Source organism: Typopeltis vanoorti, chromosome 3, assembly GCF_054136105.1.
Source record: "Typopeltis vanoorti isolate ZY-2024b chromosome 3, IOZ_Tvanoo_1.0, whole genome shotgun sequence".
Lineage (NCBI taxonomy): Eukaryota > Metazoa > Arthropoda > Arachnida > Uropygi > Thelyphonidae > Typopeltis > Typopeltis vanoorti.
This window is the reverse complement of record NC_143551.1, coordinates 146,408,952-146,436,194: the sequence shown is the minus strand read 5'-3', so window position 1 is coordinate 146,436,194 and position 27,243 is coordinate 146,408,952. Positions and strand designations below refer to the sequence as shown.

The following is a 27,243-nucleotide window of genomic DNA, read 5'->3' as shown; positions in this document are numbered from 1 at the left end:
ACTGTTTCATAGGAAGTACCTCCCATGATGAGTCTTTTGACTCCATGGAGCCCTGAATAATAATAATACATGGTGATATATTATCAATTCCCACAGCCTTATTTACATCTAGTTTGCTCAACTCCCCATACATCTCTTGCTCACTTACCAGTCTCTCCTCCCAATCATCAACTGCTCTCAATCTCTCCATGAAGTGACATTCACAAGATTGAAAGACCTTTATGAACTACTCATTAAGTATCTCCACCACATCTTCTGCAACAGCTGTCTTTATACCATTTTCTCCAATCAATGTCATTCTTCCATAATCATTCTTTCTTTTGCTGGCTACATATCAAAAGAATTCCTTAGGATTCTTTTTGGCTTCATTAGGTAACTACTGTTCATACCTCACTTTAGCTAATGTCACCAACCAAGTCACTCATCTTGCCTGGTCTTTGTAGTCCTCATGGAATTGGTTATTTCCACTTCTCTTATGCCACCTCCATAATGCTCTTTTTCTCTGTATTCCATACTTAATCTCTTTATTCATCCATTTCACACCTACCTTATTTAACCTTCTCATTCTTGGAATACATTTAGACATTGCATCTACTAGATAGTTTTTGAAAATCCCAAGCTGCATTGATCTCTTTTCCAGCTAACTCTTCATTCCATGCTGCACCCAAAAGCTGTCTCATGAGCTCTTCGTAATCACCCCAAATAGTTCCACATATACCCTTCTCTTACAGAGGTCCTCACACTGCTGGAAACCACTCAGGTAATCACCTCATGGTCACTCACCAATTGGTGGGTGATTTGACACCTCATTTATAATTACATCCTCTGATGAGATAACCAAATCCGAGATTCTCAATCTTCATGTGCCCTCTGTTACTGTCCGAGGTAGTTATCCCTCAAAAACTCAAAGAAACTCATTTTCTTTACTTCCAGTTGCTATCTCATCATTCTAGTCTATATTGCCATAATTAAAATAGCCCATAATGATCACTCTTTTCTGATTTGATTATATATTTCATAGTCACTACCATCCACATTATCTGGTCTATAACAACATCCAACCAAGTATTTCATTCCATTCACCTCTATCTCACACCATACTGCCTCAAAACCACTGGCACTACTTCCCTCTTGCATTTCTACTTTGTATGGACATAACTCTTTCTCTATCATCAATAGCACTTCCCTCCCTTTTTTCCCCTTCTAATCTCACTGAACACATGATACCCTTCCATCTCTATTCCTCTTAGGATGTCGTCCTCATCTAACCATGTCTCACTTATTCCAACAATTTTTGAGTGAACAGACTCAATAAGTGCAACCATTTCATCTGTCTTGTTTCTTACACTTATAGCATTTGTATACAAACAACAGCTCATTCCTGGATCTACAGCTAATTTAACTGATACCACTCATTCGATGTGATCTCTCCATGCTCAACTGGGGCCATTTCCCTTTCTGCTTATTCATTTTAGAACTCTTCAATTCTAACTGTTTCTTCTTGATCCCAGGTCATCCCATTCTTTTCCTGTCTATACATGCTCTCACATCCTCTTGGAGCATCCACCTTTCTCATGCTGTGTACCCCTGTCCACCCTGAGCCTGTTTCCCTGTTTCTATTGCACGCCCATTCTCTCATTTTCCATACTCATGCCACTCACTTCCTCATTCATAATCACCTCTTCAATCTCTCCTGTCTTACTCTCCTGCTCTTCCATATCACTTCCCACTTGATCTGATTCATTCTCTGTACTCACTTCTCTACCTTTCAGCAGCAATCTCTCCAAGCTACTCACACCATAACCACTCAAATGCAGTCCATCTCTCTTATACAGTTCACTTCATCCTTTAAACTCATTCCACATATTAACAAACTATACTCCCCTCTCCTCACACATTTCAGCCAACGTATCATTCATAATTCAAAAAGCAAAAGCAGATTATGAAAGAATATTGCCCATGCAGGCTAAAGAATCCCACACAGTTTTTTCAATATGTTGAAAGTAAAAGGAAAAATGTTCATGGCAGAATGAATTTAATAAATGCTGAGGGTAGGGAGGTAACCGAATCAGTCGATATAGTGGAATTACTGAGCAAGCACTTTGCAAGAGTATATCATCCAAGTGGTGACATTGCTGGAATGGAAGAACCAACAGCTTATACTAGAATTGTGATGAATGAAATAGAGGTAAACAGTCTATTACAGAACCTCAATGTCAATACATCTATGGGATTGGATGGTATACCAGCTCATGTCATACGAGAAACGGCTAAAGAATTTGTTAGTGCCCTTGACCATTTTGTTTAATTTGAGCCTCAGATCTGGGTCAGTCCCAAGGGGGCAGAAAGAGGGGAAAATAGTTCCGCTGCATAAAGGTGAAAGTTGAAAATTACCAGCCAATCAGCATAAAGTATCGTTATCAAGTTCTTGTAGAAAATAGTCAAGAGGAAAATACAAGATTGGATAGATGAAAATGGGGTACTGTATCAGGGACAGCATGGTTTTGTGAAGGGTAAGTCAAGCCTCAGTAACTTGACTCACGTATTATAACATAGTGACAGCTAACTGGGTAAGGGTAATGGGTTTACAGTGATTCTGCAAGACCTTGCTGAAGCCTTTGACAGGATACCACATGGAATTCTAATCGGTAAAATGCAGCTTATGGGGATGGATATAGAATTGGTGAGATGGATAGTAGGGTGGTTGACGGAGAGATATCAGAGTCGTTTATTCAGGAGTAGAGTCCAAAAGACAGCCTGTGAGTAGTGGTGTGCCAAAAGGATCTGTTCTTGGACTACTGCTGTTTAATTTATTCATTAATGATATAGGAAAGGATCTGAGAGGAACAGCTCATTTGTTCACGGATGATGCAAAGTTGGGTAGGGCAATAGTGAATGCAGATGATGTCAAAATTTTGCAAGATGATTTGGATAGATCGGGGGTCTGGGCTAAGGAGAATGGATGTCAATTTAATGTGGCAAAATGTAATGTTATACATTTTGGGATGAAAAGATTAGCAGCAGTTTACTACAGTGGTGGAACTGTACTCCAGGAAATTGATGAGGCTAGAGATTTAGGAGTGTTGGTGGATAAGGAGTTGAAGTTTAGGGGGCACATTGCAAAAGTGGCCAAATCAGCTCATCAAATTACTTGGTTGCTGAAGAATACTTTGATGAGCAGAGACAAGCATGTTATTGTTCCTCTATATCGAGCCTTGATAAGACCCCATCTTGACTACTGTACCCAGATTTGGTCACCTAGGTTTCTTCTTGATGGGGAGGAGGTTGAGAGGATCCAGAGGCGAGTGACCAAGATGATAGCAGGTCTGTGGAATGAACCTTATGAGAACAGGTTGAGGATTTGTGGGTTGCAGAAATTGGTTGATAGGCAGAGGAGGGGAGATATGATTGAGACATTCAAATTACTGAAGGGGTTTCTATAAGATTAATTCAGAAGATATTTTTGAGAAAAGGGCTGGTGGTGGTGGGAGGACTAGGGGGCATCCATGGAACAGGGCTGGGCAAGAGTGTGGTTAGTAAGGGTGTTAGAGCTGGGTTCTTTACTTTTAGAGCAGTAAATGAGTGGAATAAGCTGCCAGAGTCTATAGTGGGTGCTGTGACAGTGAATGAGTTTAAGGCAAGGTATGATAGATACTGTGTGAATGTCGAATAGTTGTGATGAACCTGATTTGGGGCCTCCCTCAATGAGTTTAAGGACTCCCTGGAGTTGCCCGTAATAATAATAATTCTTGCTCTCTGCTTCATCTCACCACAGTAAGCACAACTAGGCAACATGCTTACTACCCTTCCTAGTAGAATGGCAACAAAAAAATGCTCCATATTGATTACCGCTTTTACACAAGATCATTCAAAGAATCAACTGAAATGATGAAGTATCCTTTACACTCTACAGCATAGCAAACAAACAAAAAAGAGTAGATGATTGTACATCAAAATCCAATTCTCTTTAATCCATGACTTGTATCTACCAGCAGCCAGCATAACAGCAAATGCATGCTTTCCATTGCTGAAATATTTTCAAATATTCTTCACTGGAAATGTTAACTGTTGTTACTTTGCTTATGGTTTAATTTATCTGTGCCATTTCCTGAAATAAGTTTTTTTTTTTTCAGAAAACTAGTCAAATTAAAACAATTTCTTTAACTTCTTTGTGAGTGGTTTAATGGAAAATAGTGATTCTAACAGCCTCTTATTCTTTTACTTCCAATTCACTTTTTGCTAACACCATGAATAATGGAAATGAGGAGTTTATCAAACTTATCTGGTAAAGATAATTCACCAACTTCTATATTATCCTTTTTTCTGCTATATACTAAATTACAGATGGCATTCTCAGTTTGTTTTTATAAGTGAATTTCATTGTTTTATTTAAGGTTAATTTGAAATTAGACCTTGAAATACTGATGTTCGAAAATAACATTTTCATAGCACAAAATAACTAGTTTTAACATACTTTCCTTAGAAAGTAAATGAAACTACTTACCTTTCGGCATACTTTGAAGACATGACCTTAAAAGACCATAAAGGGCTTCTGCAGTGTATTCCTTTTGTTTTGGCCCTTGGAAAGATAAATATTTCACATTAATTTTTTTTACAATCTTAGTATAATTATATAATTATTTTCAAATATACAAAAGATTGAAGTCATCTTAACCCCAATCATTTAAAAAGAATTCAATGATAATGGACAATTTAGAGGTCCCATAAGACTAAGATGGGCCCCTTCCACTATCAATTTATCATACCACTAAGAATCACACATACCACAGTAAAAATTAAGTTATGCAGATGTTTTGCTTATGTATCGTAAGATCTTGTCATAATAAATTTAATTTTTACTGTGGTACATGTGTGATTCTATATTATCATTATTACCCAAGACCCCATGGAGTCAAACACTCATCTAGGAGGTCCTTTTATCAAACACACAGCTCATCATACCATATTTTAAACACATTTAAATTCTCTGTAGACACCACTCTCAGGCAAGGTATTCCAATCATTCATAACTCTGCATGAAAAAAAAAACCTGCTTCTCACTCCCCCACTCACACCCTCCTTATACAGCTTCAAAGGATGATCTCTGGTTCTCCTACTATTTTCTGTAGAACCTCTCCAGCATTGATTTTATAACAACCCCTTACTAAGTTGTAGGGCTCTATCATATCTCCTCCTCCCGTCCATCAGACTCTGCAAGTTGCATCTTCTCAATCTTTCCTCATACTCGACATTCCAGAGGTTAGAAACTACCTTAGTCACCTCTGGACCCTCTCCAACATGTCTTCATCCTTCTGAAAACCAGGTAACCAAATCTGGGCACAATAGTTCGTGTGTGGCCTAATTAAAACCTTATACAATGGAACAAGAATCTCCCTACTTCTACAAGTCAGTGTCCTCCACATCATTCCCAGAAGTCTTTGTGTTGTCTTCACAATTTTGGCGAAATTGTGAAGTAAAATTTAGGTGTCCCCCAAATTTTAGATCCTTATCCACTATCACTCCCAGATCTCTTATTTCCTCTACTTCCAACAATATATTCTCGCCAAGCATAAATTCTGCATCCCATCTTTGTTTTCCAAATTTTAAAACCTTACATTTTGCAACATTGAACTCGCATCCCTATTTGCTTGCACAATCACTCAATTTATTCAAGTCTTCTTGCAAGGCCACAACATCTTCACTACTCTTTATGGTTCGTCCCAACTTTGCATCATCTGCAAACAACTGAATATTTCCATCCAAATCTTCACCAATATCATTAATATACAAGTTAAATAGTAATGGCCCTAAAACAGATCCCTGAGGCACTCCACTAGTGACTTTCCCTTTCCTGGATATTGCACCCCCATACACAACTTGTTGATACCTATCAGATAGCCAGTCTCCAATCCAATGCACTAATCTAATATCCAACCCCATCTGCTCTAGTTTGACTGTCAACTTATCATGAGGTACTCTATCAAAAGCTTTTGCGAAATCCAAGTATATTACTGTGTATCATTCTCCTCTGTCCAAGGAAGCAGTCACTTTATTGTAACAAGTAAGTAGATTACTAAAACACACCCTCCCTTTAGCAAATCCATGCTGTCCATCAAAGATTATACCATTGTTGTCAACCCAATTCTGGATCCTAGTTCTCACAAGCTTCTCCAACAACTTAACCACAACACCTGACACACAGATAGGCCTATAGTTTTATGCTCGAGTTCGATCACCTCCTTTATGAAGTGGCACAATCTTGCCCTCCTTCCACTCTTCAGGGACTTGACCAAGTGCAAGACTCATTTAAAAAAAATATGTCAAGGCAGGTGTCAACTCTCTGGTACATTCCTTCAGAATACGCAGTGATATATTATCAAGTCCCACAGCCTTATTTACATTTAGTTTACTCAACTCCCCAAACACCTCTTGCTCACTTACAGTCAGTCTCTCCTCCCCATCATCAACTGCTCTCAATCTCTCCATGAAGTCACAATCACAAGATTGAAAGATCTTTATGAACTGCTCATTAAGTATCTCCACCACACATTCTGCAACAGCTGTCTTTATACCATTTCCTGCAATCAATGTCATCCTTCCATAATCATTCTTTCTTTTGCTGGCTACATATCGAAAGAACTCCCTAGGATTCTTTTTAGCTTCATTAGCTAACTGCTGTTCATACACCTCTTTAGCTACTCTCACCAACCAAGTCACCCTCCTTGCCTGGTCTTTATAGACTTCATGAAATTGGTTACTTCCACTTCTCTTATGCTGCCTCCACAATGCCCTTTTTCTCTGTATTGCATGCTTAATCTCTTTATTCATCCATCTCACACCTACCTTATTTAACCTTCTCACCCATGGTATACATTTAGACATTGCATCCACTAAATATTTTTTGAAAATCCCCAAGCTGCATTGATCTCTTTTCCAGCTAACTCCTCATTCCATGCTACCCTTGCAAGCTGTCTCCTGAGCTCTTCATAATCACCCCCCTTGTAGTTCCACATATACCCTTTTTTCACAGGGGTCCTTGCACTGCTGGCAACCACCCAAGTAATAACCTCATGGTCACTTTCACCAATTGGTGGATGATTTGATACCTCATTGATAATTACATCCTCCTATGAGATGACAAAATCCAAGACCCTTAATCCTCTTGTGCCCTCTGTTACATACTGTCTGAGGTAGTTATCCCTCAAAAACTCAAGAAACTCATTTTCTTTACTTCCAGTTGCTATCTCTTCATTCCAGTCTATATTGCCATAATTAAAATCACCCATAATGATCACCCTTTTCTTATTTGCTTGGCTTATTTGACTATACATTTCACTATCACCACCATCCACATTACCAGGTCTATAACAACATCCCACCAAGTATTTGATTCTATTCACCTCTATGTCACACCATACTGCCTCAAAACCACTGGCCCCATTTCCCTCTTGCATCTCTACCTTGTATGGACATAACTCTTTCTCTATCATCAATAGCACTCCCCTTCCCTTTTTACCCCTTCTATCCTCACGAAACACATCATACCTTTCCATCTCTATTCTTGTCAGGATGTCATCCTCATCTAACCATGTCTCACTTATTCCGACAATCTCTGGGTGCACAGATGCAATTAGTGCAACCATTTCATCCGCCTTGTTCCTTATACTTCTAGCATTGGTATACAAACACAACAACTCATTTCTGGATCTACAGCTAGTTACACTGATACCACTCACTCGATGTAATCTCTCCATGCTGAACTGGGGCCATTTCCCTTTCTGCTTCTTCATTTTAGAACCCTTTGCAATTCCATCTGTTTCCTTTTGATCCCTGATCATCCCATTACTTTCCTGCCTACACATGCTCTCACCTCCTCTTGGAGCATCCACCTTTCTCACGCTGTGTATCCCTGTCCACCCTGAGCCTCCCCATTTCCCTGCTCCTCTTGCACACCCATTCTCTCATTTTCTATACTCATACCACTCACACCAAACCATGAGAAGAGAAACTGCAAAGAGCTGAAAAAAAATTGAATTGCAGATTATTTTGAATAGTTTAAATTAAGCATTTAAGTAGCTAAGTGTGTGTGGAGCAAGTCAGGGAAGAATGGATTATTAAATTAGACTTGTCTCAAAATTATATTCTTGTTTTATCTTTTATCCAAATATAGGTAAACAAAGTTTGCATGCATAATCTTTCAGGTGCAAATATGTGAAATTATCTTTTATGAAGTATCGTTCAGATGCTTCATATAGAGATATTTGTATATAGAGGCTGATGACTTCACATCAATTGCCTTAGTATCCCACATAGTGCAAAGAACACATCTTTTCAGTTAAAAAAAAAAAAAAAAAGTAAGGATGGCCTGCACTTATATGGGTTTGGCATGAGACCTGATACAGTCAAAGGAAACTAGATCATGATGAAAGGAATGATGAGAATGTGTGTCTGTGTAAAAGTGACTAAGTTATGAAACTATAAATAATACAAACAATACAATACATAAATCATGGAGGTGATTATGAGGAAAGGACGACTATGCTTGTCCAATCTAGACTTATGTGCAATGATGTCTACATAAGTGAAGCATTAGATACAAATATATCTACAAATTCTCGTAGACAGGCTTATACGTTGGTTATGCATTTCTAAATCACTTAGGGAATTGAAACAATGTAGATTCAAATATAAATTAAATTATAATTTAATAAATATTTTCCGATATTTCGGCAATGTCACATTGCCATTTTCAAAAGGAACTTACAAAAAAGGCAGGTGCACACAGGCACTAACAATACAGTAACTGAGAATGAAGATATGAAGCTATCGTTCTCCTAGAAGTTCTGATGGTGCCCTCTGGCGGGCTAAGTAGGCATTCTTGGCCATTGGGCTGAAGGTCTGCTGATGTATGCCTCCCAAATTTGGGGCAGTCGCATACAACCAAATTTGTTGAGGTTTGGAGAGTTTCATAGGGCAGAGGCCGATTCCATAAATAGTCTTTCGAATTTGTATTTGCTCCGGTGTATTACTATAGCTTTCTTCCACCGTATTCTGTGGCAGGTATCCAGAGCATGGTCTGCAAGACCAGAATGGCTGTACTTGTAAAACCGGATGTAGTCCTTGTGTTCAGAAATTCTGATATTCGCTGTCCTGCCTGTTTGGCCAAAGTACGACAGTTTACAACTGCAAGGGACCTGGTATACACCAGGTAGGTCTAGAGGAAGTGGTTGGTCTTTGGGGGAGTGGATAAGGGATGCCAAATTTCTGTAAGGCCTGTAACAGGAGGCGAGGTCATGTTTATTTAGAATTTTGGTAATTTTTTCCGAGGTGCCTCGGATGTAGGGAATGGTGATGGATTTAGAGTAATCTTTTTTATGGAGGGGGGAGGGAGGCTGTGGTTTGTAGGTTTTAATATTTTATGGATTTTTTTTTTGGGGGGGGGGGGTAGCCATTGGCTGAGAAAGTGTTGAGGATGTGATTTAGTTCAGTGCCATGTCGTTAGAACAGATTAGTTTAGCCCTGTTGTATAGTGTTTTCGCCACTCCATATTGTTGTGAGGGGGGGGGGATTGTTGGTGAATGTATCTGCCTGTATGGGTGGGTTTTCTATAAACTGATAAACTGAGAAAACCAAGGTTCCATCAGGATGGTAGGTGACTAGTGTGTCTAGGAAAGGGAGGCAGTTGTTTTCCTCTTTTTCCAGGGTGAACTTGATTCTGGCATGTTGGTTGTTTAAGTGTGTAAGGAAGGAGAGGAGTGTTTCAGAGCCATGTGGCCAAATAGCAAACACATCATCAACGTAGCGAAGCCATATGGTTGGTTTTTGTGGGGCAGAGGCTAAGGCTTTTTCCTCAAAGGTCTCCATAAAGAAATTGGAGAAGGATGGGGAGAGTGGCGAACCCATGGCTGTTCCCTCTATTTGTTTGTAGAATTTTCCCTGCCAAACGAAATAGCCTGAGTTCATTGTGAACTGAAATAGGGTTGAGATATCGGTTTGGTTGTATGCGACTGCCCCAAATTTGGGAGGCATACATCAGCAGACCTTCAGCCCAATGGCCAAGAACGCCTACTTAGCCCACCAGAGGGCACCATCAGGACTTCTAGGATAATGATAGCTTCATATCTTCATTCTCAGTTACTGTATTGTTAGTGCCTGTGTGCACCTGCCATTTTGTAAGTTCCTTTTGAAAATGACAATGTGACATTGCCGAAATATCGGAAGTATTTATTAAAGTATAATTTAATTTATATTCGAATCTATGTTGTTTCAATTCCCTAAGTGATTTAGAAATATCTACAAATTGTCCAGCTAAGTCATGCAGAATACAGATGTCAGTATACAAAAAAGCCTGAAGGTAACATCTGTACACAAATGCCATCCAGAACAAAGGAGTAATTTGCCTTGTTGAATGAACTGTGGTCTAAGATTGTAGGCATTGGAAAGACCTGGCTCTCAGAGGCAGATGTGTTGGCTGGTATTGAATGCAAAGGATACAGCATTTTTAGAATAGACAAAATAGAAAAGGAGGGATTGTATTGCTAACTAATGATCCAAGTCCAGTTAGAGTAGAACTATAACTGCAATATTAGTAACAATTTTCTATGTAATAGTGATTTCAAATCTATCTGGTGTGAGTAACAAGATCAAATATGCTGATTGGATAGAGATGAAATCTCTTAGGAATAAAGCTAAATTTGAGCTGTTGTAAGATAACTTGATCACACGGCATGTAACAAGGACCTTTAGGTCAAAGAGAGTTAGATCTGATTAGTGTTCAGATGTTTCAGTTAAAGATGCGACTGTTCTGTTTTCAGCTGGCAAAAGTAATCATGCTTTACTAACTTGAGTAGTAGCTAAAGTATACAGATGTTCCATTCAGAAAAGATTAAATACTGAACTTAAAAAAAAAACCATGACCAACTGAGAATACTAGGTTCAGTCCCATGGTATCAGTTTCTAGATAGGAAGCATTAAAAACAGTGATGCAATATTGTAATGTACCCTTCATTATCAATTAATAGTGAATGTGGGTAAACAAAGTTTGCACATGAAATATCTTTCACGTGCAAATATGCAAAAATATCTTTCATGAAGTATCATTCAGATACTTCTAGAGTTTCAAGAATAAATAGGAGTGAAATGGATGTGCAATCTCATTCAGCAAGAGGTTCTTAAGAAAAAAAAAATGATGTGGAAAGACTATTCCATGTGCATAATGTTGTTAGTTATGAAAATAAGACAGGCCAGAAGAGTATTATATGAAAAATAAGTAAGATGAAATATGAACAAAAACTAGCTGTTAAAGGCACAGCCAATTCAGCTAACACTCTGAACATCCATGCTGATATTCCATCAGCCCCCCCCACTGCTGAATTCTTTTTCAGTTTATGCAACAACACAAGCACCTCATATCCATCCAAGTTTCTTCATCCAGAAGAAACTTCATCAAGAAGCAGTAGTGAGCATGTTGCATAAACAGGTTGATAGTTTTTATCAAAATGAACTCATTAGTACCTCTTCATTCATTTGAAGAAACTCAGATGTATAATGAGGTACTAGTGTTGTTAAATAAACTGAATATGCACTGAGCAGCAAGGGCTCATGGAATATCAGAATGCATGTTCAGAGTGTTTGTGAACTGGCTATGCCTTTAACCTGGTTGTATATAAAGTTGATTCTAAGTACAGGGAAGATTCCATAGGAATGGAAAGAATGTAGGATAATCCAATTGCACAAGAGTGGTCTATGTTAGAATGGAAGGCTGTTGCGTAAGTTGGATATGAATTGGATTATGAACTATTAACATGGATAAGGGAATGGCTGACCATATCAAAAATAAGTCTGCAAGGTGATGCATTGTTTACTCTGGAATCAGTCCTTGGTCAATTGTTCTTTAATCTTACATTAATGACATAGTGAAGGATGTGACTGGAGACACACAGCTGATTGCTAATGATGCAAAGATAATCAGGGAAATTAGGGATGTTACTGTTATGCAATATCTACAGAATTTGAATAGGCTGGAATTATAAACTTTTGAAAATGATTGTCAGTTCAATGCTAGTAAATGTCAAGTTATGCACTTTAGTGATATATATGTTGATAGCAGTATGCTAGAAGAAAATGACCAGGCTAGAGATCTTGGAGTTTTAGTAGATAGGAAGTTGAAGTTCAAAAGTCATACAGCAAAAGACTGCAAAAATACCACTCAGATCATTATAATGCTGAAACAAAAATTGATATAATCATTTTTGCCTCTTTACTAAGGCTTGCATATAACCTCACTTGGACTACTGGCATCCATATCCAAAGCACAAACAGTTAGCGCATTCAGCTGTTAACCGAAATTGGTGGTTCATGCCCACCTGGAGGGTTGTTTATTTTTCAGACTTCTGAGGTGGATCAATGACTGGATGTCAGACAGGTATCAGACAGTTGTATATATGGGGGTGCAGTATCCCATAACAGGAAAGTCACTAGTGGCATACTGTAAGGGTTAGTTTTATTATTACCACCCCAAGACCTCATGGAGTCAAAGACTCATCTGGAGTATCATTTTGAGACCATTGTTGTTCAATAATTGTCTCAAAGTGATATGCTGCTGTTTGCGGACAATGCAAAATTGGGGAGAGCAATGCAGATGTTATGGCCTTGCAGGAGGACTTTAATAGATTGCATATATAGACAGGTAAGTGGAACTATCAGCTCAATGTTGCAAAGTAAGGTTTGCAACATTGAACAGTAATCCATATAAGGCCTTGATCAGGCCTCATGGATTATTGTGCACAGATCTGGTTGCCAGGTTTTCATGGTGATGAGGATGTGTTAGAAAGAGTCAAGAGAAGATTCACAAAAGTCGTCAGTGGGCTTTGGAATGTGGAGTACAAGGAGAGATTGAGAGAATGTAAATTGCAAAGTCTTGTGAATAGGAGGAAAGGGGGGTATGAATGAGAATCTAGTTAGGGATTATCTATCATGTTGACATGGAAGAGATTTTTCATAGAATGGGGGGGAGGTAGAAATAAGAGGCCATTACGCTGGAAACTGTATAAAGAGAGTATGAGCAGAGGAGTGAGGAGAAGGTTCTTTAGCATGGAGAGTGGTTAGTGAGTGGAATGCATTGCCTAAGTGTGTTGTGAATGTCGACACAATGAATCATTTTAAGGCATGGCTGGATGAGCATTGTGTGCAATAGTGTACCTCCCACAATGAGTTTGTGGGTTAAAACACACAAGAGGGTGTGTGTGTGTGTGTGTGTGTGTGTGTGTGTGTGTGTGTGTGTGTGTGTGTGTTGGGGGAGAGGTTAATATTAAATTTATTTTAGTTAATATTAGTCTATCTTGGGATTTCCTTTAAAAAAAAAGTTATGAATAGCTAACTGTATAAGCTTTATCAACCGATTTTCCTTTTCCTTCTTTTAAAATGCAATTTTTAATGATAATCATCATCAGCCATTTTCTGTCCACTGATGGACAAAGACTTCTCCTTAAGTCCTCCATTCAGTTTTATCTTTAGTTTTTCTATGAGTTCCAGTCAGTGGCATAGAATATCTGAATGGTATCTCCATTTGAGATACCATTCAGATATCAATGGTTTATTTGAGTGTTACTTCTTGCAGTATGACCTGTCCACTGCCATTTGGATTTTTTGATGGCTGTTACAATGTCTCATCCTGGCCTGTTCTGATCCAAGTATTGCACTTTCTATCTTGAATGGTAATACCAAAAAGTGATCTTTCCATTTACCTCTGGAAATTCTGAATGGTGTCTCACTTCCACATGTCATGACCAGAAAATAATGAACATTATATTACAACAGAAAGCAGCAACTGTATTGTCAATGGTAAGCCAATAGAAATAAAACATTTTAGATAAATATGGAATTAGATAATAAATATAGGTATGATAAGGAACAAATTGAATTAACTTCAAGTTTTGGAAATTTCAATTTCTGGAATTGAATGTTAGATTAGGAATAAAACAGACAGACCATAGCTATGTTCTCCCCAGGACCTTTTGAATGGGCAAACCGCCCAGCTGGTTTTACTGACCACCCAGCTAATTAATGTTGTGAATTGACATGGCTAAATAATGAGCAAGAATAGAAAAATAATTTAAGACATTTTTTAATTAATAGCAATGAGAAATCGAACCGGAAAGGCTCAATGCTCATGAGACCAGCTCAATTTCTTGCATTGCAAGCCAATCTCGAGAGCTTTGGATATTCACTTTGATGCACCAATCCATACGCAGAAGAAGAAGACAAAAATTGGGATCTTGAATAAAACAGTATTGGTTGCAAAGAAGATCTTTTACGAAAGAGACGTAATTTTGATGTTTGAAAGAAATAAATATTGAAAATCGAGCGAATTCGAATCGAAGACAAAAATCTGTTAAAAATCTACATTTATTTTTCTTAATAATGGTTTTTGTCTGAAGATCGTGAGTCAAGTATTTAATTTTTTTTTTTTTTTTTTTTTTTTTTTTTTTTTTTTTTTTTTTTTTAAGAAAATGGGCCTGTGCACCAAATATAGTTGTGATCTTGGGGAATTCACGAAACTCTCGAGGACTATGACGTCAGTGTCGAGTGATACCAATTCCCATTCCTAATAATTAATACTTATAAATAGTAAAATAGACATAATGTGCGTTGTGTGTCTCTGATATTACTGTCAGTTTAGTCAGTGAACAATTCAGTGATTTGTTCTGATTAATTTAATAACAATGATATTTTGTATTTATTAAATTACCCCATAATGAGTAAAAAGTCAAGTCAGAAAATCACACTCAAATTATTTTAAGAAAGATGAAACCGATAAGCATAGTAGCGAAGACACCAAACCAACAACAGAATAGATTTCTGCAGAGTCTCTTTCAAATGTAAAACATGCATCTAAACACTGCTTATCAGGTATTAAAAGCGAGTGGTTTAAAAAATTCCACTGGTTAGTGGTGCAAGATAATGGAATGATGTGTTCCACATATATGAAATACGGAAAGAGAAAGACCCACAAACAAGGAAGTAACTTGGGTAACTATGCCAAAGACTTCGAAAAGAAAGCTTGGTTGACCATGAACAAAGCAAGTTACACACTGATTTTTGTTCAGATATAATTGACAAACGTATACTAGAAGAATCATTTTCAATTGTGAATATCTTGCAGAGAGATGCTTTTCTGGGAGCTGTAAGATCTATGTATTGGATAGGCAAAAAATGAGTTACCACATACATTATTTGAAAAATTGCTTGAGCATTGCAAGGCTATGGACTGTTCCTACTTAGAATATCTTAATGTTGGTAAAAATGTACATTATACCTCAGAAAGAATAATGCAAGAGTTGATTGATATTTTAGCATCAGAAATTAGATCTGAAATACTGAAAAATATACATTCTGAAGATTATTTCAGTGTTTTATGTGATGAAACTACAGACATCTCAGTTTCAAGTGATTGTGTACATTAAATATACACATTAAATATCTTGACCATTTTGTTCAATTTGAGTCTCAAATTAAACAAAATGGTCTGGGTTAGTCCCGAGGGGGTGGAAAGAGAAGAAAATAGTTCCACTGCATAAAGGAGGTTCCAAGACTGCTGTTGTAAATTACCGACTGATCAGCATATCAGGAATCATTGTCAAGGTCTTCGAGAAAGTAGTCAAGAGGAAAATACAGGAATAGATAGATGAAAATGGGATAATGTATTGGGGAACAGCATGGTTTTGTAAAGGATAGATCATGCCTCAGTAACTTGCTCACGTTTTATAACGCAGTGACGGCTAACTGGGTAAGGGTAATGGGTTTACAGTGATTCTGCAAGACCTTGCTAAGGCCTTTGACAGGATACCACATGGAATTCTAATCAGTAAACTGCAGCATATAGGGATGGATACAGGATTGATGAGATGGACAGATAGTTGATGGAGAGATACCAGAGAGTAGTTTATTCAGGAGTAGAGTCCAAAAGACAGTCTGTGACTAGTGGTGTTCCGCAGGGTTCTGTTCTTGGACCACTACTATTTAATTTGTTCATTAATGATAGGAAAGGATCTGAGAGGAACTGTTCATTTGTTTGCTGATGATGCAAAGATGGGTAGAGCAATAGTGAATACACAGAATGTCAAAATTTTGCAGGATGATTTGGAGGACTGGATGTTAATTTAATGTGGAAAAATGTAAGGTTATGCATTTTGGGGTGAAACGATTAGCAGCAGTATACCACATTGGTGGAACTGTACTCCAGGAGATTGACGAGGCCAGGATTTGGTAGTGTTGGTGGATAGGAAGTTTAGGGGACACATTGCAAAAGTGGCTAAATCAGCTCATCAAATCACTTGGTTACTGAAGAATACTTTGATGAGCAGAGACAAGCATGTTATTGTTCCTCTGTATTGAGCCTTGATAAGACCCCATCTTGACTACTGTACCCAGATTTGGTCACCTAGGTTTCTTCTTGATGGGGAGGAGGTTGAGAGGATCCAGAGGCGAGTGACCAAGATGATAGCAGGTCTGTGGAATGAACCTTATGAGAACAGGTTGAGGATTTGTGGGTTGCAGAAATTGGTTGATAGGCAGAGGAGGGGAGATATGATTGAGACATTCAAATTACTGAAGAGGTTTCTATAAGATTAATTCAGAAGATATTTTTGAGAACAGGACTGGTGGTGGGAGGACTAGGGGCCATCCATGAAAACTGGGCAAGAGTATGGCTAGCAAGGATGTTAGAGCTAGGTTTTTTACTTGGAGAGTGGTGAGTGAGTGGAATAAGCTGCTAGAGTCTGTTGTGGGTGCCATGACTGTGAATGAGTTCAAGGCAAAGTATGATAGATACTGTGCGACTGTTGAATAGTTGTTCTTGACATGATGTTAGGGCCTCCCTTGATGAGTCTAAGTACTCCTTGGAGTTGCTCGTAATAATAATAATAAATATGTTTGTCAACTTAGAAAAGAGTTCAGGGTTAGTTTTGTATCAACTTGCAATATCATTGATGGCAAAGCTGAGACTATAACTAACAAAGCAATTGAAACCCTTGACAGTCTAGGCTTAAAAACTTGTAATCTGGTTGGCCTATGATCTGATGGAACAGCTATCATGATTGGAAAGCAAAAGGGAGTTGCAAAGCTGCTCAAAGATAAAACTAATGGTCAACTTAGTGCCCAAGCAGCTGCTGAAGTGCCTTATTTAGTCATGTTTAATGATATCTTAAGGCAATTGTTTTTCTTCTTCCAAAATCGTCAGTCAGGATGACTGGTTTATCCCAAATCCAAAATACACTGAACAGTCCTCAGATTAAACTTAAAATGGCTAGTGACACTAGATGGCTGTCTCATTATTCTGCAATACACTCTCTAAGAGAATGCATGGCGAGTGTTATAGCTGCATTAGAAAGAGAGGAGCCACCGAACGAAACGATATTGCAGCTGAAAGTTTAAGTAAATATATCAGAACATACAATTTCGTAGCTTCACTAATGATGCTTTCAGATGTGTTACTGCATTTATCTAACTTGTCTAGATCATGGCAAAGGCAAGATGTTGACTTAGCTGAAATAGAGCCAGTCTTACACTCCTGGCAGGCATTTTCAAAATTTTCATCAGCATCTTTCAGTGAATGGTCAGACCTTCGCATTGATTATTCAGAGTCTAATGTTATTACGTTTAAGACCACAATATATATGATAAATACATAGGCACAGTTATTAAACACCTAGAAGCAAGATTTCCAGATATGCCAATCACTTCCTGCTTTTCAAGACTTTTCAATGCAGAAAGTCATGATCAACGCAAGGCTTCCGAGATTCTTTTTTATTATTATTATTCTAAAAATGGAATTTTAATTACAAAAAAGCTGCTGACAACTGGGCTTCTAAGAAGAAGAGAAGAATTAATGTAAACAATTTTAAGCTGCGAGCATTAAAAAAAGGTTTTTCATTACTTAATGAGAAAATAAGAAAAATCCTAGTCTTGTTTGTTATAATTATGATATAAAATTATCCTTGTTTGAAGTAATTTTTAATAAAATTACTATTTTAATTTGTTATGAAAAAGGATTTTTTCTTAACTCATTCAAAATTTTTGTATGCCCAACTAATGCTCCATCTCAACCGGCTGGTAAAAATTTCTGGGGAGAACACTGCATAAGTATGAGAACTGAGGAAAATTAAGCAGAATGAACAGACAATATCAGCAGTGGAATCGTTACAAATGAAGATATTGTGTGGGTACTTCCATGGAGTTCAAAGATGCATCACAGGAGACCCAAACTATCCACACAATCCATCCCTCTCCTTGAACCCATTAACAGATGCAGACCACTCGGCCTGCCAGCCTTGGCTGGTCGAGTGGTTAGTGTATCTGCTTCCCAGCCAAAAGGCTGCAGGTTCGAATCCCACCATGGGCATGGATGTTTGTGATTGTGTGTGGAAATACTAGTGGTGGTTGGTGATAGATGGCGTTGGTGTAGTTGCAGTCAGTTAGTGGATTGTGAGTGGTGAAGATAGAGTTGTAGAGTAGATGCCCTCCCTCAATGAGTCTTAGGACTCCATGGAGGTGACAAATAATAACAGATAAAGCACTTATAACAGACTCTGGTAACTCATTACACTCATTCACAACTATCCAAGCAAAAAAATCTAGTCTTCACACCCCTGCTAACCACACCTTTATTCAACTTATTAGAAAGGAAAACAAGCATTGTTAGCCTTCAAGAATCTAAGATAATAAGGTCATTTAAACAGAATGAAAAAGAAAAAGGTTAAAAAAACAAGCATTTAATGCCAAAAAAATTCAGAAAAGAAAGATCATAAAAAAAGACCAAGATCTAGGTGAACCAATGCATTATATTGAGATGCATGACATGAGTAAATGTGATAAGAAATTTGCATGAATACAGCTAATTAGGATTTTATTACAAAGTAATGTTAACTTTGTAGTATTACAACAGTCTACCATTTATCTGACCTTCAAACTCATTCAATTATCCAACAACATATGTCATCTGGCTTATTATAAAGCACTAGGTAATTTTACATCACTTATCAATCCCTTCAAATTAGCAGAACAATAAATTGTTTTATCACTGTGGTCAGATCAATCATAGATTAATGTATAATAATCCTGCACACCAACTGCATATATCAGGAAATGATATAGATATGCATGTAATATTTACATGCATTGGATCAGGATTTTCAACGATTTCATTAAACCAAAATTTTGGCACAACTTCTAGAAAGAAATGATAGTTAATGGAAATGCTTGGTTAATCATTGGCTCCGAATTCTGTAATTTCTATACTTTGAATGTAAGAATGTCATCAATTAGGACATTCTCTACTGATTACCACATGAATACTACTTAACACTGACCTGGTTGACCAAATGGTTAACAAATACCCACTCTCCAACCAAATGGCTGTTGGTTCTGATCCTGATCTTTTTGTGAATGTTTTTAAGGTAGAAGTTTATTTTCCACTTAGACATTCACAAACCCACTCAACTCAGTGTGAGATTACTGGCCTCACATAAACTAAAAATCTTAGCTCATCCACAGTACATTAATACTGCGAGTTTAGATTTTTAAAAAAAAGTATAAATTAGATGTCTATGGAGTCAACTTTCAGCATGGAGGGAGGTCATCTCTATGAAACAATACTCACACTGTCCCACTGAGGCAATGGATTCTATTCACTTGCCACTCTCCAAGCAAAGCCTACTGCTGCTCACATCATCATTATGTAACATACAGTTTTGTTCTGCCTATCTTCCTCCATTATGGAAAAAAAAAGATACTGTATTGATCTGATACAAATTCATCATCCTATGTCTTATTCATATCACTTCTCTTCCTCTGCAAGTGCTATTCCCTTTAACCTCATACTTAACATTTCAGAACTGATTCTCTCCTAAGTCTTTTTAAAATTCATTCATTTCATCGAAACCACCAAATATGCATACAGTAGTCTAAATGCACTCCGATCAAGGCCTTATGAATAAATGATCTTTCTTTTCTGAATTTTTTTGGCATTAAATGCTTGTTTTTTTAACCTTTTTCTTTTTCATTCTGTTTAAATGACCATTGAGATATGGAACCATATCTCAATGTTCTTCTCACTGCCATAATCCCTCACTGAGGTTATCTCCTCCACCTTCATCAATAAATCCAACCAACTGAATAAACATTACATCCTTGCTTTCAAAATTTCAAACCTTACCTTAGCATGTTGCATTATATATACTGAAAAATAGAACACGTCTGAAGAAACAGATAAAGAGAAATGTCCCATAACTCATTACATTTTCTTTAGCATAAAACATTGTTATTGTACTGGCAAAGAATATCCACAACACCATGTGGGAGGTCTATTCGCATGTACTCATACACACATTAGCATTTATTCTTCTCTTCAAATTCATTCACAAATAGTGCACTCTCACCACTTCCACTGACAATCCATTCCATCCTGGGAGAGGGGGGGGGGGGGAAATCTAACCCTCACACATTGGCTAACACTCCTACTCAAATTTAAGGGATGAACTTGGTTCCAGAAGATCTGTTTCAGCATCTGTGTAGAACATAAACATGCAACACGGAAAGCATTCATTTGTTATGCAACGGTCTTATTTAAATCCTCAAATCCAAGACAAACATCGCAAATTTTACTTAAGGGTTACATTTTAAATCCCACAAAAATGCACACAGGAAAATTGGTTAATTTTCATACTTGCATTTTAGATAAATTATAGACTAATAAAACCATGTTAATTTCCTGACGTTTTGACCTTCATATTAAGGCCATCATCTGGAGTATGTACATATATACAGAGACAAGCTGAATTACATTTCACACGGTTTGCTAAAGAAACAATGATTTGATCAATGGTTATTCTACTGGCATGACCTTTAGTGAAAATAGAATTTCAAAAAAAAAATTAAATACAAATAAATAAATTAATTACTTAATTAAGAACTACATCAAACCTATATTCTATTTAAGATAATATCAAAAGAAACATTCTTTCATATATAGTTTTCTTACAGTAACAGTGGTGCCCCAATTTAACACGACTGTTATATTAGATTTAAGATTCTGGATTACTTATGGTCGTATTTATAGTTAACTCTTAGGGAGAAATATTAAGTGGGTAGAATATGTGCCTTCCATATGCTTGGGATTTGTAGACCATCATTATTGTTAAGATTCAGGTGGTTGATAAGAATCTCACAGGCTTCCTTAAATTTACATTCATACCATGTTTTGATGTGATGTAAACAACTGGTGCATTTCCAGTCAATTCTATGTAAAGTGTTCAGGGCATGATCAGAAAGGCCAGCTTAACCATAGTTATATTTAATGTGTCATTTGTTAATTTTGTCTGATAGGAATTGTATATCCTGTTTCCCCTATATAGGGTGGATTACAGGTGCAATAAATATGGTATACTCCAGGGTGGGCCAGCAGAGGAAGTGGATCTTTAGACAAGTTGAGTGAGCTCTTTAATGAGCAAAATTGTAGTCCATAATTTATCTAAAATGAATGCTGATCACTATGTAACACTAAAGGAAAGGATGTTTCATACTTACCTTTATGTTTACTAAACACATTCACTATCTTTTTTTTCAGTGAGCAATGAAAGCCATGTGTTTGCTTCTTCTTCTCTTTTTTTGGATTCCCTTTCTTGTTCTGTCAAGAAAATATCACTTATTAAATCAGTAGCTTTTACTGTATTCATCTCTACCACCTGTTTAAATAGAATAGTATAGGAAGTATATTGTTATCCTGAGTATTTCATCATAATTAATATATAAAAAAAATAAAAAACTTACTTTTTGTTGTTCCAAGTTATTTGGTCCTAATTTCAGCTCATCTGTTTCCTTATGAAGCTGTACAGCAGCTAAAGTATACTCTATGATTTCCAAATCTCCTGTCAAATCTTCTGTATTGGATCTAAAATTACATTCCAAACACGTCAGCATAACTGTTTTCATACCTTGCCAATAATACAAAAACAAATCAAGCATCAGGAGAAAATTTAGTGTCCTCTATTGTTCAAAACTAAGAATTTTCTACTTTTAGGAATATGAAATGGTAATTATTATACAAGTCAAGTGGATATTAGATCCAACATTATTTTAAAGCCAAATGTAGAAACTGATAGTTTTGTAAGGTTGGTAAGTTGACCAGAGACTTACAAGAATGCTGGGGAATGTATTCCCCATAAGCTCTGGTCAACTTACCTACCTCACGAAACTATCATAGTTTCTACATTCGGTTTTGAAATAATGTTGGATCTAATATCCACTTGACTTATATAATTTTACATTGCCAAACTGAAGCCTTTGGACTCTTTATTTTAGTAATATGAAATGGTAAGTTGCTCAGGACAAGAAAATACCATCTATGAGTAAACTACCATGCATTTTCCTACTCAAGAAAGTGAAGGCAGGTAGACAAATTCAGTACCAAAAGAAATATGAGGGGGACTGATGAGCAATGGTTAAACACACTATGGTTTTAAGTAAAAATTAACTGGTTTTGTATTCGGAGAACAAGACTTTAGACTTTCCATGACAAAGTAATATTCAATAAGGATAGAAGTGGCAATGAAATTTTATTCACACCTCTCATTTAAATAAATTTCTTTCAATCTTGAAAATCTACTGAAAGCCATGACTATATTCTGTTTCTTCATAATACAACCTACCCTAAAATACATAGTGATATCATCTATTTCCATAACCTTATTAATATTTATCCCTACCAGAATATAACACAGCTGTTTCTGTAACCTCTATCATTTATCAGTTTTATATATAAACCGGATTATTTCATCACTGCACATTTACACACTCCTAAGGGTTGTCTTATGTTCAAACCCTCCATCTCCCACATTGCAAATAATTTCTTTTCACTAGCTGCCTCAATCATAACACCTTTTTCCTCAAATTCAAAGAACTCTGCAAATCACATTTCCATAATTTGTCCTTATAGCTAATGATACAGTTCTGACATTCCTTCAAATTCTCTTCTCTGGATCATTTCTAATGTTACCTTATCTCTACAAATTTGTGGCACATGAATTACATCCATGGACAATAACAATGCTTCCTCTTCTCAATGCAATTTTCATTATAGAAGAAATCCTTCTTGTCATCTCTTCTGTGTTTGCAGTATCTTTAATATCACCCTCTCGACTTTTAGACTGGATTCCAACTCCACTTTACAAGCTGTAGATTTAAATGCAACTGTGGCTTGGATGTTTGTCTTTAGGTGGCAGATTTTCACTGTGCAAAACTACTGTGTTATCTGACTAGAAGGAGAAAAATGAACTGATATAATGTAGATAAAGCAGAATGATATATAACATATGGGTGCGAGGTAGGATAAAAAAAAAAAGGGCAGGTATCGCATTAAGTGGCTCTAGTGAGAGACCAGAAGTTATTATTATTATTATTATTAAACAAGACCTCATGGAGTCAAAGACTCATCTAGGAGGTCCTTTTATCTCACACACATCTCATCATACCGGGTCTTAAACACATTCAAACTCCTTGCAGACACCACACTCTCAGGCAAGGCATTCCAATCATTCACAACTCTGCACGAAAAAAACCTGCCTCTCACTCCCCTACTCACACCCTCTTTATACAGTTTCCAGGGATGACCTCTGGTTCTCCCCTGATCTCCCACTATTCGCTGTAGAACTTCTCCACCATTGATCCTATAGCAACCCCTTACCAACTTGTAGGTCTCTATCATATCTCCCCTCTTCCTTCTCTCCACTAGTCTCTGCAAATTACATCTTTTCAATCTTTCCTCATACTCGACATTCCAGAGGTCAGAAACTACCTTAGTCAGTCGCCTTTGGACCCTTTCCAACATCTCCTCATCCTTCTGAAAACCAGGTGACCAAATCTGGGCACAATAGTCCATGTGTGGCCTAATCAAAGCCTTATACAATGGAACAAGAATCTCCCTACTTCTACACGTCAGTGTCCTCCTCATCATTCCCAGAAGTCTTTGTGTTGTCTTCACAATTTTGGCGATGTGACCCCTAAATTTTAGATCCTTATCCACTATCACTCCCAGATCTCTTATTTCCTCTACTTCCAACAATATATTCTTACCAAGCATAAATTCTGCATCCCATCTTTGTTTTCCAAATTTTAAAACCTTACATTTTGCAACATTGAACTCATACCCCCATTTGCTTGCCCAATCACTCAATTTATTCAAGTCTTCTTGCAAGGCCACAACATCTTCACTACTCTTTATGGTTCTTCCCAACTTTGCATCATCTGCAAACAACTGAATATTTCCATCCAAATCTTCGCCAATATCATTAATATACAAGTTAAATAGTAATGGCCCTAAAACAGATCCCTGAGGCACTCCACTAGTGACTTTCCTTTTCCTGGATATTGCACCCCCATACACAACTTGTTGATACCTATCAGATAGCCAGTCTCCAATCCAATGCACTAATCTAATATCCAACCCCATCTGCTCTAGTTTGACTGTCAACTTATCATGAGGCACTCTATCAAAAGCTTTTGCGAAATCCAAGTATATTACTGTGTATCCTTCTCCTCTGTCCAAGGAAGCAGTCACTTTATTGTAATAAGTAAGTAGATTACTGAAACACGACCTCCCTTTAGCAAATCCATGCTGTCCATCAAAGATTATACCATTGTTGTCAACCCAACTCTGGATTCTAGCTCTCACAAGCTTCTCCAACAACTTAACCACAACACCCGACACACAGATAGGCCTATAGTTTGATGCTTGAGTTCGATCACCTCCTTTATGAAGTGGCACAATCTTGCCCTCCTTCCACTCTTTAGGGACTTGACCAAGTGCAAGACTCGTATTAAAAAAATATGTCAAGGCAGGTGTCAACTCTCTGGCACATTCCTTCAGAATACGTGGTGATATATTATCAAGTCCCACAGCCTTATTTACATCTAGTTTACTCAACTCCCCAAACACCTCTTGCTCACTTACAGTCAGTCTCTCCTCCCCATCATCAACTGCTCTTAATCTCTCCATGAAGTCACATTCACAAGATTGAAAGATCTTTATGAACTGCTCATTAAGTATCTCCACCACACATTCTGCAACAGCTGTCTTTATACCATTTCCTCCAATCAATGTCATCCTTCCATAATCATTCTTTCTTTTGCTGGCTACATATCGAAAGAACTCCCTAGGATTCTTTTTAGCTTCATTAGCTAACTGCTGTTCATACCTCTCTTTAGCTACTCTCACCAACCAAGTCACTCTCCTTGCCTGGTCTTTGTAGAACTCATGAAATTGGTTACTTCCACTTCTCTTATGCTGCCTCCACAATGCCCTTTTTCTCTGTATTGCATGCTTAATCTCTTTATTCATCCATCTCACACCTAACTTATTTAACCTTCTCACCCTTGGTATACATTTAGACATTGCATCCACTAAATATTTTTTGAAAATCCCCCAAGCTGCATTGATCTCTTTTCCAGCTAACTCCTCATTCCATGCTACACCTGCAAGCTGTCTCCTGAGCTCTTCATAATCACCCCCCTTGTAGTTCCACATATACCCTTTTTTCACAGGGGTCCTTGCACTGCTGGCAACCACCCAAGTAATCACCTCATGGTCACTTTCACCAATTGGTGGATGATTTGATACCTCATTGATAATTACATCCTCCGATGAGATGACCATATCCAAGACCCTTAATCCTCTTGTGCCCTCTGTTACATACTGTCTGAGGTAGTTATCCCTCAAAAACTCAAGAAACTCATTTTCTTTACTTCCAGTTGCTATCTCTTCATTCCAGTCTATATTGCCATAATTAAAATCACCCATAATGATCACCTTTTTCTTATTTGCTTGGCTTATTTGACTATACATTTCACTATCACCACCATCCACATTACCAGGTCTATAACAACATCCCACCAAGTATTTGATTCTATTCACCTCTATCTCACACCATACTGCCTCAAAACCACTGGCCCCATTTCCCCCTTGCATCTCTACCTTGTATGGACATAACTCTTTCTCTATCATCAATAGCACTCCCCCTCCCTTTTTACCCCTTCTATCCTCACGAAACACATCATACCTTTCCATCTCTATTCCTGTCAGGATGTCATCCTCATCTAACCATGTCTCACTTATTCCGACAATCTCTGGGTGCACAGACGCAATTAGTGCAACCATTTCATCCGCCTTGTTTCTTATACTTCTAGCATTGGTATACAAACACAACAACTCATTTCTGGATCTACAGCTAGTTCCACTGATACCACTCACTCGATGTGATCTCTCCATGCTGGACTGGGGCCATTTCCCTTTCTGCTTCTTCATTTTAGAACCCTTTGCAATTCCATCTGTTTCCTTTTGATCCCTGATCATCCCATTACTTTCCTGCCTACACATTCTCTCACCTCCTCTTGGAGCATACAATTTGCACGAAAGGCTAATTTTCTGATATTTGGCTTTTTCAAAATCAGATCCCCCCCCCCTCCTCACAAGCTGTGTGGGCTGAGTGCAAAGCTAGAGTTTTGGTCTCAGTTCAACATATCAATTGCAAGATTATTGAGATTATTAAGAGAGACCTCCAGGAAGTCAGGGACTCATCGAGGGAGGCCACATACTACACACACCAGCTATCATACTTGTTCTTGAATTCATTCACATTCCTTGCACATTCAGTGGCAATCCATTCCAATCACGCACCACTCTGAGAGAAAAATCTAACCCTTGCCTCCCCCCCCCTTCTTAGCAGCATTCATTCTCAGCTTCCAAGGATGCCCTCTTGTCCTTTCCCCACCCTTCATAAAATGAAAAATTCCATCAACTGAAATCCTGTATGACCCTTTCAGAAGTTTGTATGTCTCAATCATCTCTCCCCCCCCCTTTCTCCTGTTTTCTGCTAACATCTGCAGTCTACAAATTCTCAATTTGTCTTCATAATCAATGTTCCACAATCCTGATATCATTTTTAACACTCCTTTGCACTCTCTACTGTATCGGAATCACAACTGAAACCAGAAGACCAGATCAGCACACAATAGTCCAAATGTAGTTTTATCAAGGCCTTGTAAAAAGACAAAATGACATCCTTATCTTTACATGTGAAAGTTAGTTTCAGCATTGCAATTATCTTTAGAGTTGTATTTCAATCCTTGCTCTATGGTCTCTGAACTTCAACTTGCTGTCCACTAACACTCCAAGATCCCTAGTTTGATCGGTTT

At 37.6% G+C, this 27,243-nt stretch overlaps 1 protein-coding gene across 2 annotated transcripts in view; it reads right to left on the bottom strand.

Annotated features, from left to right (window-relative positions):
- Positions 1 to 27,243, bottom strand: part of LOC150108639 (serine/threonine-protein kinase PLK2-like) — a 321,698-nt gene that overhangs the window by 93,750 nt on the left and 200,705 nt on the right. For both annotated transcript variants that reach the window (XM_090416098.1, XM_090416097.1), the window contains exons 8-10: positions 21,826 to 21,946; positions 21,583 to 21,682; positions 4,505 to 4,579 (exon numbers count right to left, since the gene is read on the bottom strand). In XM_090416098.1, coding sequence (XP_090272224.1) covers positions 4,505 to 4,579; positions 21,583 to 21,682; positions 21,826 to 21,946 — 296 coding nt within the window. The remainder of the gene's footprint in view (positions 1 to 4,504; positions 4,580 to 21,582; positions 21,683 to 21,825; positions 21,947 to 27,243) is intronic.